The 13,379-nt window shown below is 36.0% G+C and overlaps 1 protein-coding gene across 5 annotated transcripts in view; it reads left to right on the forward strand.

Annotated features, from left to right (window-relative positions):
- Window positions 1-13,379, forward strand: part of CACNA2D1 (calcium voltage-gated channel auxiliary subunit alpha2delta 1) — a gene marked incomplete at its 5' end in the record, with an annotated part of 423,169 nt that overhangs the window by 393,364 nt on the left and 16,426 nt on the right. For all 5 annotated transcript variants that reach the window (XM_082008681.1, XM_082008682.1, XM_082008683.1 and 2 more), the window contains 10 exons: window positions 828-925; window positions 4,535-4,619; window positions 4,803-4,865; window positions 5,833-5,936; window positions 7,204-7,290; window positions 7,662-7,729; window positions 8,734-8,772; window positions 10,009-10,080; window positions 10,623-10,775; window positions 10,862-10,914. In XM_082008681.1, coding sequence (XP_081864807.1) covers window positions 828-925; window positions 4,535-4,619; window positions 4,803-4,865; window positions 5,833-5,936; window positions 7,204-7,290; window positions 7,662-7,729; window positions 8,734-8,772; window positions 10,009-10,080; window positions 10,623-10,775; window positions 10,862-10,914 — 822 coding nt within the window. The remainder of the gene's footprint in view (window positions 1-827; window positions 926-4,534; window positions 4,620-4,802; window positions 4,866-5,832; window positions 5,937-7,203; window positions 7,291-7,661; window positions 7,730-8,733; window positions 8,773-10,008; window positions 10,081-10,622; window positions 10,776-10,861; window positions 10,915-13,379) is intronic.

A 13,379-nucleotide genomic window follows, 5' to 3' on the forward strand; every position in this document is an offset into this window, starting at 1 on the left:
AGGTCTTTCATGGTAAAGTAAGTAAAGCGTAATAAGATATCTTATTCATGTGTAATACTTGAACAGACTTCTTTTGTTCATAAAATTAATTTAATATAAAAAGCTCATTTAAAAAGAGAGCTCCCTGCTTTACTGCTGAATACTCTTTACATTTTAATTAAAGTTGCTTAATGCCACTCACCGTCTAATATTTGCCTTCAAAATGCCCAGTAACTTTTATTGTGCTTGCTTGCATTCAGTGAATTGCCCAATAATATATTGCTTTATTTCATTACATTGTGTAAAGGACAGTAGTTTACTATTTATCTCTTTTGCATATGTCAAAACGAAGCGTGTTTATATGCTTATCTGATGTGTACCCTATGAAAATTGCTTTTAAGACTTCTCAGAGTTTAGGACCTTATCCATAAATATGGCTTTAGTTGAGCATGAAGCGACTATGTTTTAGTCAGCAATCCATGTACAGGAGTCGTCTAAATTCACTGGGCATTTTCTTGTTTAGTTTACTGACTCTATGATTTCCTAATGTCATGGTCTACACTCATCCTGAGTGCTTTTTGTGGGAATCTATATCCTGTCTCATACATGGAGTTTTCTTGTAATTCAGATTTAGGCAGGCATTTGAACACTTTATTGCCTGTAGATACCTGAAATATTCAATATGATCAACATTCAGTATTGACCATGGTAGTCAATTGACACAGTAGTGCCAAGCCACCCCCTTGGAGTTGCACAGTCCTGCTTGGACTTAAAAATTGCTGAGTCATATTTGTCTGCTTTAGTAGCAAAGGAAACAATTCTGAGAAGACTGTTTTGTTGTTTTTCAGAGAATACTGTAATGATGTAAAAAAATCAGAAAACAACACTGAATTTCTATTAAATTTCAATGAATTTATTGACAGAAATACTCCAAGCAGTCCATCATGTAAGTATTCTTCTCAATTCACTGAAATTTTTCCTTATGAAAATACTTACACATAAGTGAGAATTAGTCAAACTGACAGCTTTCATGCCCAAATCATGTGGTTTTGGTTTTTATCTTCACTGATTTTTGTAAGTGCTAATAGATCTAGTCTTGGGATTTTCTACCAAAGGTAGAGATTGTAAAATTAGTTTGGTTTTCTGGGTTTATTTAAGAAAGTTTGCATGGCATTATGCATCCAGTGTTTTCCTCAATTCCTTTCAGCATTCTGTTCTAGCAGCAAATAACTAGTAGTTAATTTTAATACACTCCAAATAATTTGAATTTATATTATTTTTCTCTTGAGCATATCAACCAAATTAAGTCTCAAATAGGCTTCAATATCTTGTGATGAATTCTCCAGTCCGTTTTCTTGCTGAGCTTATATAATCAAAATAAGTAAAGAAAAGGAGATAAGAACCAAAATATCCAATAATCAGAATAAAAGATAAGGAAGTTCTATTGCTGGTTGGTTAAACAAATTGGTTAAAGAGATCTTGCTTGGGCTTGAGGTGTTTAAGACCACAGCTTCCTGTAGCTGCTGCACTGGTGAGTACTAGACTTTGGGAAGGTATTCATGTTCTGAAACTGAGCCTTAAACTTCATTCAGAATAAATGAAGAGGAGTTATGTTTTTGAATGAATCATCAGTAATGCATTAAAGTCATGTTCTCATGAAAAATTCAATGTTTGGATTTGTTTGTTTATGCATACCAGTCTGTTTAGAATTATTAATAATTTATAAACAGTTGGAATAAACTTTTTTTTTGTTTTGCATTTCCTGAGTCCTTTTAATATGTTGCTGTCAGGGATCACTGATCAGTAATAATCTCTCTGCTAGACCATGTAACTGAAAGAATGTGCACTTAGATATGAGATCTTCTCACAAAGGCTATTTTTGTGTGCATGTGTGGGTGTTTGTTGGGTTTTTTTTAATAGACTGTTATTGACACATTACTGAATGACTGAAATTTTACTTGAGTCCCTTGACTCAACCTTGGAAATGAAAGCATTCACCTCAAATTATTAAACCAGCTAATAAAGGAAAATGATATGGTTTAATATTCACTAGTTATCTAAGTGAATATTGAAGACATGTTTAGTAATATTGTAGTATACACTAGGGCTTAGTAAGTTATTATGCAAAAATGTTATCAAATTATCGCTATATTTCATTTTGGAATCCACAACAAAATTCACTTTTTTCTTTCTGTTTTCTGATAATTAAGTTACTTTAAAAACAGTTTCCTGAATAAGTAAACAGTCTTGACTGAAGGAAACAGTTTATGGAAATTACTGTAAGTTTAATGCCTGTTATATTTTGACTCACGCCGTACAACTTTCACCTGTTAGAAGTTAGCCAGAAAATTAGGCAACTACCTCTGTTGTTACTAAGGGGACAGTAAGAGCAATTCGCCCTACTTGTCTTCAACATCTGCTTTATGTAAGTGAGCAAGTCTTACCTTGTGGAGGTGGATGCGATACAAGGGGATCCTAAACAAAAAGTGCATCCAGTAAAATATTGGGATACTATATTGGCAGAGATAAATATCACTCTGAGAGACATATTTTGATATTTGTATTCAGATAGAAAATAAATTTAATTTCTAGGAAAATGTGAATGCAGCAAGGGCATCCAAATTTCATCCTGTGAGCTTTGTCATTACTTCCAGCTAAAGAAATATTTTTAAAACAGTACCTTAACTTATACTAGATACTATAACATGACACTGTGCATGCAAATAGGGAAGGTGAGTCTATGGCATTTGATGCAGTTTATCAGGTTTTTCCAGGTAAACCATGTAAATATATCTATTGAGAATTAAATTAATGTATTAAGTTGATATGACACAGTGCTTCCTGCTGCTGAATCAGAGCTGGTGGCTCTGTTCATAGCATACTCACACATTCAGGCTTCAGCAGATTTTATGAAAAAGCCATTTTGCTAAAGCTTACAAAGCTTTTCAGTACTCAGCTACATGTCCCTATTGATTTGTTTTGTGAACACAGGTTGAATTAGGGCTTTTTTTTTTAGAAAAATGTCATTATCAGTTTTCTTGAACCTGAGACTTAGGGTGAAGCACAGAGCTTGTTATGGCGCTCTGTGGAGAAAAGCTGAAGGAAAGGTGGTGGGTTTTATTTTTCTCCAGAAAGAGTTTTCTGTTTCCTAGGCAAGACTGAGTGACTGGGGTTTGGCAGAATTCAGAGCTGAAGGTTCCAGTCATGGAACAACTGATTTACCATCGCTGTGTGACATTGAAGACCAAGAGCCAGATTTTCCTTTTACATTATTCTGCTTCAACTTAGCCCTGTTTTATTTTCCACAGTGGTAAAATAAATTAAAGTATGTGCTTCTGTTGATCATTCCTAGAACTTTCTCTTGCAAATTGACAAGGAAAAAGATGCTTCAGAGGCACTGACTTCAAACCATCTTTTCAAAGATATTTAAAGATGACATATGCATCTAAGCCACTCATTTGAAATTAGTTTATTTCCTTGTACCCATTTTCAGATGACAAATAGGTATTTTTGAGAGGCTGAGACTTGGGACTGATTTCATAGAATCGTAGAATCGTAGAATCATAGAATCTTTGGGTTGGCAGGGATCTTTAAATGTCATCTAGTCCAACCCCCCTGCAATGAGCAGGGACATCTTCAACTAGATCAGGTTGCTCAGAGCCCCGTCCAACCTGACCTGGGATGTTGCCAGGGATGGGGCATCTACCACCTCTCTGGGCAACCTGGGCCAGGGTTTCACCGCCCTCACTGTGAAAAATGTCTTGCTTCTATCTAATCTAAATCTGTCCTCTTTTACTTTCAAACCATTACCCCTTGTCCTGTTGCAAAAGACCCTGCTAAGTAGTCTGTCCTCAGACAGACTTTTAAGCCCCCTTTAATTTACCAGCCCCCTTTAAGTCCTGGCAGGCTGCAATAAGGTCTCCCTGGAGCCTTCTCTTCCCCAGGCTGAACAGCCCCAACTCTCTCAGCCTGTCCTTATAGGAGAGGTGTTCCAGCCCTCTGAGTGGCCTCCTCTGGACCCTCTGCAACAGGTCCAAGATTTAAATATATTTATTTATATTTATATATTTAATAATTAATAATTTATAACTTGTAACTCATATTTAACAAGATTCTAATATATTTATAGTGCAGTTGAATTATGTCCATTTTTTGTAGGATGTAAGAGTAAGTATAACTAAGTGTTGTTTCATTACATCACCTGAGATAAAATGCATTTGAATGAAAACATGCTTTAACAATAGATGAATTTCCAAATTTACATGCATCATGTGCAAAGCTGGGACCTGTACCCGTATCACTTTCCTTATTCTTATGACATAAGGACAGTTTTTTTAGGATACGATGAAGAAAAATCTTAAATGAAGCCAACAGTTTCAGAGAAGTCTATTTAACAGTAACTACTTGATGTAATTTGCAGTTAGACAGAATGTCTAATAGAATTAGCCAACTTTTTGGGTCTGTAGCATCTTAACAACTCAGAATTTCATTTTAGCCTTTTAACGAAACTCCATGACGTATGGCTTCAGATGACTGTCTTAACTCTTTTTGGTAGGTAATACTGATATGGTCATTAGAGTTTTGCTGGATGCAGGATTTACAAATGAACTTGCCCAAAATTACTGGAGTAAACTGTCTCTGTAAGTATTCTTTTTTAAAATAATATATATGTGTGTGTGTGTTTGTGTATATATATATATATGTGTTAATGTTTACACAGGGTAGATATTTAATTCACAATTATGCATTTAAATGGAAAGCCTTGATATAGTAACGTGAGAATTTCAGTCAGTTTTCACCTTAAATCTTATTTTTGTTTACAGTGATGGAGTTGTTGCACAATTTGTTGTTACAGATGGTGGAATTACTAGAGTGTTCCCAAAAAGGTAACGATTATTATAAAATAGTATAATGTGATAATTTTGAAACCTAAAAGGGTGGAATGTTAAATAATGGATTTCTTACACGAAAAACAACTTCTCCTACAGTCTAATCTGTACTGATAGCTATGAAATGAATGGGACGTCTTGTTTTTCTTTGATTTTACCTATATCTCTGCTTGAAAGTGATCTGCAGCATTATTTCCATAGCAGGTCCTTGTAATCCAAGTTTCTAATCAGTTTAGAGTAGCAGTAAAAGCAGTGCCCTTGCAGTAGTAGTAGGGCCCTGCTAATCCCTAATCGCTCCTAAGCACCCATTTGTTTGGCAGGCTGCAAGCGCTGTAAAGCTGTAGGCAGCTTTTTTTTTTTTTTTTACACTAATAAGAGCAGACCAAATGGTCCAGGGACTTCAAGAGAGAAAAATGTACCATTACTAGAGGGCAAAAAGGGAATGTGAAAATGATTATAAAATAAACACCCCCATCAGTGACTGGGAATAGTGAGGGCACCAGTACAGATATACTGGTAGATGGCAAATTTATCTATTTTCCTAGGTTATTCCGTGTTTCCTCAGAATGGGAGAACGTCAACAAATTTTACTCTCAAAATCAGTTTGTTTTTGTTTTTGTTTTGGTGTTATTAATGATATAAAAACTTTTGGGATGATTTCTCAAGAGATAGCATGTGTTATAAAGATATATATTTTTATATTTTGTTGTGCGTATTTGTCTCAATATATCTAAAAAATATGAGACGTGATCCATGTTGTTCCAAGAATGCTATTTTCTTTTTATCCGCCTTTTTTTTTAATCATGACACCTGGCAGTTAACCGGTGAAAGCTGACAAAGTCTGAGGACTATATGAATGAATCTCTCATTATTTCCAACTGTGAAATGTTAAAACCAAAAACCTGCAGCACAGCTTTAATGAGACTCTAACTATCTTTTTTGATTACTATTTTTTTGTGATTAGGGCAGGAGAAGATTGGTTGGAAAATGCTGAAACTTATGAAGTCAGCTTCTATAAACGGAGCTTAGATAATGACAACTATATTTTCACAGCTCCATACTACAACAGTAAGTCATTACTATTTTGAAATGTCAGAGCTAAGTGTACCTGGTGGAATTTCCCACACCGGTTGAGGTCACTGAAAAAGAATGCCATTGGGTTGCTTCATAAGGAAAAAAAATCTTGAGTCATCACCCATTATTAAGGAAAAGGTAGCTATGAGGGCACTAAACAAGGGACATTATAATTTGTCATTGACTCTGGTGGCCCTGTATGCTCAGAATTACCAAACCTGAAAACATGCAGACTACTGGTGTTTATTTATTGTACTGAAACACTGTTTTACAGACATGCTTTGGCAGAATTATTTTAAAAGGAAGTGAAATAAAATTGCACTAGGGGACAATAACACTACCTAAAAAAGCCTTATTTGAGCTGAGTTCTGTATAGATCCTGAGCACCAAACCTAACCTGGGGGAGCAGCTATAAGGGTCCAGAGTCCACAGCTCTGTCCACTGCACTGCTGCTTATTTTAGACTTTCCTTTTGAATTCTATTTCAAATTGCTGTTATTCACCAAAACCAGTTTGTCTGAAATACTGTGATATTTAAAATCTACATAAGCACAATAGTAAGTGATCGTTACTGATGCGAGCAGCATTAACCTTGCCAAGCTCGTCTAAAAGCAGATGCCACTGCAAATGACATATTCCTCTCTTAAACATATGGGACCTTTTATTGCTGTTATTTCATACTTATTTATTGCATCTTTTATCTTTTCACGATAAAATATTAACAAGGTAATTAACTGAATTCCCTGAGGCCTTTGTTGTTCCTCAAAGAGCTCCAGGGAATGTACTTTTAACTTGCTTTTTCATACTAAGCAGCGTTGAAAACAGGCTGAAGTCTGTCAGAGAAGTAATTGTTGGTTAGTGAGTGGTGTCAGTATACCCTGCATTGAAAAATACACAGACGACAGCAGGATAAAATCTTTGGCTCTGATCCTAGTTTTAACAGAGCTACTCACATGTGTAAAGCTATTCATGGCTCTGTCTGCAAAAGTAAAAAAAAAAGGCTACAGTAACTTTATGAAGCAGTGAAACCATGTACGAAAAGTGAATGAAGAGAAGTAAACAAAAGTATTCCTCTTAGGCATGCAGATATTAGTGATCTGAGCTACTACAGGTGATAAATGCGTAGTACAACTGGGTCAGTGCTTTTGAATAAGGAATTTTTTTAATCATTCTGGGTATTTGAATACTCACTAGTTTCCATTTCAGAGGAAGAGGCTTTTATATCACCCTAACCTTTTTTTTTTTCCCTTCTATACTCTCAGAAAGTGGTGCCAATAGCTATGAAACAGGTATTATGGTAAGCAAGGCTGTGGAAATAACGATTAATGGGAAACTTCTGAAACCAGCAGGTAAGAGAGAGTGGTGCTGAAACTCTAAATACATTAGTTTTCAGTTGTTTCTCAACAGTGAATTAGAAATTTAATTGAGATTTCAAAGGAACTTCACTTCATATAACATTATTTTCTCTGAGACTGTTTTAATCTTGCTAGTGGAAATCAAGCCAAAGATCTGGTTGTGTTTGAGTAAGAGTGCTTAATTTATTAGTCTCATGAAGGATGTTGGTGGTCAGACAACCGAGCAAAACTCATATTTCATCCTTTTCTAGTTTAATAATTTAGATGTTATTATATTTTTCCCTTTTTTTAAGGATTCTACAGTTACCTTTTTCTTTTTTTTTTTTTCATTTTACTAAAAAAGACTTTCATGTATTTCTTGTTAGTTGTTGGAATAAAAATTGACGCAACCAGCTGGATGGAAAATTTCACAAAAACCACAATCAAGAGCCTGGTAAGCAACTGACCAATTCTTTTTTGAACTTTATTTGCATTTCTCAAAGCTTCAGATGCAAATAGGTCTAATGGCTCTTTGTGCTAGAGTCACACTGATGCATAGTTGCCAAGTAGTTGTGGTATTTAAATCATCCAAACGCACAAAATAAATCTATGTTGAAATAGGCTGTATTTTGTACGTGTCTTGCTTTCATAATTATAGAACATGGATAAAGACAAAGAAAAATGACATATTCCAGCCAGTAGGCTCCCTACTAAGATTACGCTGTAGCAGTGAATCAAATCTGCAAAAGAATTAGTGAATATATTTTTATTTAATATGGAGGATGGGTAATCAGTGAACAGTAAGAATTTATATTGCAACCAACATCCCAACATTTTAACAGAAATTAATGAAATAGGTGCTTAACCCTTTCATTCTTTACATCTAATGCTTAGGTGTAAATGGGGAGGAGGAAAGGTTAAATGGAAAGGACAACTAAGGAATTGTAGTTGTTTTGCTCGGGACAAAATGCGAGGAGACAGTTATATGTGTATGTATACACATATTGCAAGAAAAAGAGAAAAACGTGTTACTAATCAAAGCCATAAAAGCTAACTGGAGATGGTGGGCTTCCTTCCTCACGTGGGATTCCCATGCTTTCAGACTGAAGAAGCTTTTCATGATCAAAAAAGGTACTTGACAGCATATTTTCTAGGTTTTCTTTCCACACCCCAAATGTGCATGTTCTTCCGCTTTTACTTTATACTGACTACACTGACATCCTGAGAAGTCCTTCAAACTATTTATCTTTAATATATTGAGCATACTTGAGATATGAATACAGGTACTGTATACAGGTAGTTCACAGAGATATTGTGATAAATGGCATAGACTCAAAATTAATTTACATTAATATACAGAAATTGAAAATTATTCTAGTCTCCATTGATTAGTATCACTGCAAAATACAGTTTCTTTCGAAACATTTTTGTGAAGATTACTGTGCTTCTGTTTTTTAGTGCAACAGTGAAATCTGTGGCTGTGAGAGAAACAGTATGGTAAGAATATGTTCAGTTCATTAATATCTGTCAGATTATGAAAATTCACTAATTCTCTCTACATTTATCTAAGACAATGATTATTAACTGAGGGTTAATTTTACAGAAAACAGGACTTGGTCATTTGTGTCTTGAGAAAGGTGAAATTTAGGAGGGAGTAAAGGAGTGTATAAAAGTCAGGTGAAGTGATTGTTGCAAGAATCTTTGCAATGAGGTTATGAGAACTAGAGGGAAGAAAAAAAATAGAGTAAGAGCAATAGGGAATGATGTGAAGAAAAATGTGAGAAAAATATAACAGCAATTTTCAAAGCAAGAGGTGAATCCTGAGGAAAGGGAAGAACTTAAAAAAAAAACCACACCAAAACCTGAGAAAAAGAACACTAGAAGTACCTTAGAGAAGGGTAAATGCAAACTGAAAAGCACCAGAGTACGTGATGTGCCCTTCAACAGTCATTAGTCATCCTCCTCTCCCCCGTTCTCCCAGATTTGGGGATCCCATGGCTCTGCTAGCACTCAGAGAGCACAGCATCAGGGGCTGTCACAGTATCAGATTCTGCCATGTGCTTAAAAGCTTTCTCTGCTCAGGTCTTTTGTAGTTCTTTTGTGGAGTGTGAAGATCATTAAATGCAAGAGTTACAGCAAAAAGGGTACTCTGGGAGGTTATCTATTTGGCCTCACTGCTATCTCTCCAATCTCTTACTGCAAGGACCTTTTACAAGGTGCAAAGCATAGGGAACCAGTGGGCTTCCCATTCCTGCACCTGACACCTGGAGGAAACCCACTACCCTTGGCAAATGAAAATAATCATGACTAGCAAGCTGAGAGTCTGCCCTTAAGATTTTTGCTGTTAAAAGCTGCAAATGGAAAAGGACTTTAAGCATGGCTGAAGCACACGAGAAGTTGTAGTCCCTTATTATGAGTTGAGATTCAATTATAATCAGATTTAATAAGGATATAGCACTCTTAGAGCTAACAAAGTATTGAGCAAATAAGAATTTACAAAACAACTTTTATGAAATTAAGCCACAAATAAGCCTTTGATCTGTACAAACTTTTATGATACTGATAATGCTACTTATTATAGCTTAATATTGGCCCTTGGCTATGGGGTTGTGATTTAGCCTGAGCCACATAGATTTGAAGATACTTCTGAAGTGTTGAATAAAAAACAGTTTCTTACAGAGTGTTCTCTTGACAAATCCTTCCTGCAAAACATATTTTACTTTCTTACAATAGCATGTGGACTGTGTTATCCTTGACGATGGTGGGTTTCTTCTGATGTCAAATCGGGATGAATATACGCAACAGGTATGTATATTTTTCAGGATAGAAAATGAAAAACAACAGGTAGAAGATTTAAGAGAAAAAAACAACACTTCACTTCCAACTTACCCTAAGAAAAACATTACCAAATCACAAAAATTTTGCTGTATCAGAATTTCCAGTTATTTTGTTAGTCTTTTTCACAGTCTTATTTATGGTTCAAGATGCCATACTTTACCAAGTTGTGTTCTTTGTTCTCTGCCCTTAGGCTGGTAGGCTGCCGACAAACCTATGATGGTGAGGGCAAGTAGTATGTTATACACACACCTTCCTTCTCGTATTCCTCTTGCTCTTCCCCAAGCAGGGCGGTCTCATTGGTAGTACATTTAACAATTACTGTCTAACTGGAGTTCTCCAACCAAGCTTTTGGGAGAGAAGTAGTCAAACAAAGAAATAAATACCTCAGCAGCACAACTGGATGAGTTTTGCAGAGGAAAAAAGGGGGGGGGGTGTGTGTGGAATCAGAACTCTTCACTTTTTTATGAGAAAAATGTTTTAACTTATCTCTGTATATTCTCCCTCATCAGATTGGAAGATTCTTTGGTGAAATCGACCCTGGCCTGATGCGAAACCTGATTAACATGTCCCTGTATGCCTTTAACAAGTCGTATGACTATCAATCAGTCTGTGATCCTGAAGAAGAACCAAAGCAAGGAGCTGGACTTCGTTCTGCCTATGTGGTCGGTAGTCTCTTGTGCGGCAGCTGACATTCCCTTAAAAGTCTGCAGGTACAACTAATATAATCTCTGTTGTTTTTTTTTCCCAGCCTACGATAACAGATATTTTGCATCTAGGATGGTGGGCTTCCGCAGCTGCCTGGTAAGTAGGAAATCTGTATGTCCAAACTAGAATTATTGAATGGGTTGAAACTGTATTAGTCTGTCGTTTTGGGGGGTTTTTTCCACTCCATAAAACTGCTCTGAACCCTTTGTTTCTGCAGTTTCTTATGGTGAAAATTCTTAGCTATGTCTCTGAACTCCTTGGAAAATTCATTGTTCTGTCAACAGTTGAGTTCAAAAGTACTCTTGTCAGGTGTTGTGATTGTGTGTTCTGACTCCACAAAACCAGCTTCAGGAAGCAGATTTGGGATTAATGGTCTAAATCTGATTGGCACTTGTGAAGGTTCAGATGAAATTATTACATTTAGAGTTATTGATCACTTGGTTCCCTATTTCAGAAGATCGTCTTTCCCCTTTTCTAGCAAGAAGTCTTAAGAAAATCAGTGTTTTCTTTTCAGTGAATCGTTTCACAAAAACACGCGAAGCTACTCTATTACAAAATGTAAAGTAGTTTTGCTTCAGACTGTAGGGTAACCAGTATGTTATCTGATGGCTCAGTTCACTTAAAGGTTCTCATGATAATTATTAGTTGGTTCTTTGAAATGGAATGTGAAAAACACTACTGAACCATTTCAAGGAAGAAAATATATATAAAGCATGTTGGATAATTCTATAGTCATTGTCCTAGCATTTTCTATAGCCAAGGGGAAAAGCTGGTATATTTGAACAGTTGCAGAGTTTTGGGATTGACCTTGAGAGAGACAGCATTGCACCAGTAATTAGGTTTATCTTTTGCAATCACAATACTGGGTACATTTTAAAACTAAGTATCCATTTAGGAGCTTTCTTGTCTTTTGACTTTGGTTTGTGCATTAGTAATAATAGCCATAAAAATACTTTTACCTATTTCAGAGCCATGTAGATAGATACCCCTGTCGGCCAGTTACCCCAGCACCAAACTGGGATATGTAATTGGGACTGATGTGATACTCTCGCACTGAGGTGAATTGCACCCTTGGAGACTGTTCCTTTTTCTGGTTTCATAATGCTAATCTTTTATAATAATTATCAAGCTGGAATAAATTACCTACTTTATGAAGCTAAGAGCTAAAATACATTGCAGCTGAACAAACATATAGAAATTTTCTCACGGATAGCACTATGAAGAATCTATGTTGTTTTTTATTGTTGGTTACGTTTTGTTAACAGCAACAACAAATATCTCGGTTTTCTTGGACAGCAAACCTCAAAAACTGGAGATGGGCAATAATCCAGAAGAGAAACTTGAGCTTTTCTCAAACAGAGAAACTTCAGTTTATCAGTGTCCAAATCAGACTCACTGGTCTGGACTCCATTTAGACCTGAGGTTTATTTTGTGTGATGTTTAACTTGAAAACACCACATGAAAGTACTTTCTATGGATGTGTTTTTAATGGAATCTAGGTCAGAAGCAGGCAGAGAAGGCCATTAAGCAAGCAGAAAAGGGCTGACCAAAAATGGATTCAGTGAGGCACCTGGAAAAAGCAAATTCAGGGAAATAAGATAAACCAGGTTATTAAAGAAAAATATAGAGTTTCAGGCAACAATGTGGGATAAAAATGTGAGTGATAATTTTCAAATTTTATATGGGATATGTCAGCATTTAGTTAAGAGAGTATGTATCGTATCTCCTTCATGCTCTTTTAACTCAGAAGGTTTTACAGTTTTTCAAGGCTGCCTTTTTCACTCAGGTCCTTGTAAATTCTGTGGTAGGCCCTTACAAAGGGTTACTATTTTCTGTCAGCAAATTGCATCACTGTTGAATGGCATGAGGTCACTCTCATCCATGACAATCGGTGCACTGTTCATCTGACGTTTCAAGGCACAAAGCTGTGGAAGTGAATCCAGAGCTCCTTCGGGCAATGCCTCCACTGGAAAGGTGACAGGCAGATTCAGTTATTTTACACATGGATCATGCTGAATAGTAAGAAGGAAAAATCTTGCAGGTTGAATAAAGTTATACAGTCCCTTTTCTCAGCAGAACGGGTGATGGAACACAATGAGATGAGGACAGATCAGGTCATATTTGTAGGTAGAAGCAAACTTAAAACATGATGACAGGAAACTACAGCTTAGTAAGGTTTAAGCAGGGAATCAAGGAACCTAATTGTTGCAATTCCTGTTTTGACAGTTTGGTAGAGAAAAGGGACATGTATGTGGTAAACCAGTACTTGCTTCAAGTAAATAAAATAGGAAAAATATGACCATGAGTGAAGAAAAATAATTTGAAATAAATGGAGATCTTTAAGCCTAAGTATTTAGGTAGCATCTAGAGAAAACTGTATTCCTTACCTCAAGAAGAGGAAAAGAGATGATTTTAAAAGTCAACCTCTACAGTAATAATTTTTATAATATACTTGTAATATTCCAGTGTTAGTCTCCTTCTCAGCAATTTAATGTGCCTTAATCAGTGTAAAGTATCTAATTCAGGAGCATTTTCCCTGAGTGTGTTCAAAAGGAGTTCTG

The sequence above is a fragment of the Phaethon aethereus genome (genome assembly GCF_964289735.1).
Source record: "Phaethon aethereus genome assembly, chromosome: 1".
NCBI classification, from domain to species: Eukaryota; Metazoa; Chordata; class Aves; order Phaethontiformes; family Phaethontidae; genus Phaethon; species Phaethon aethereus.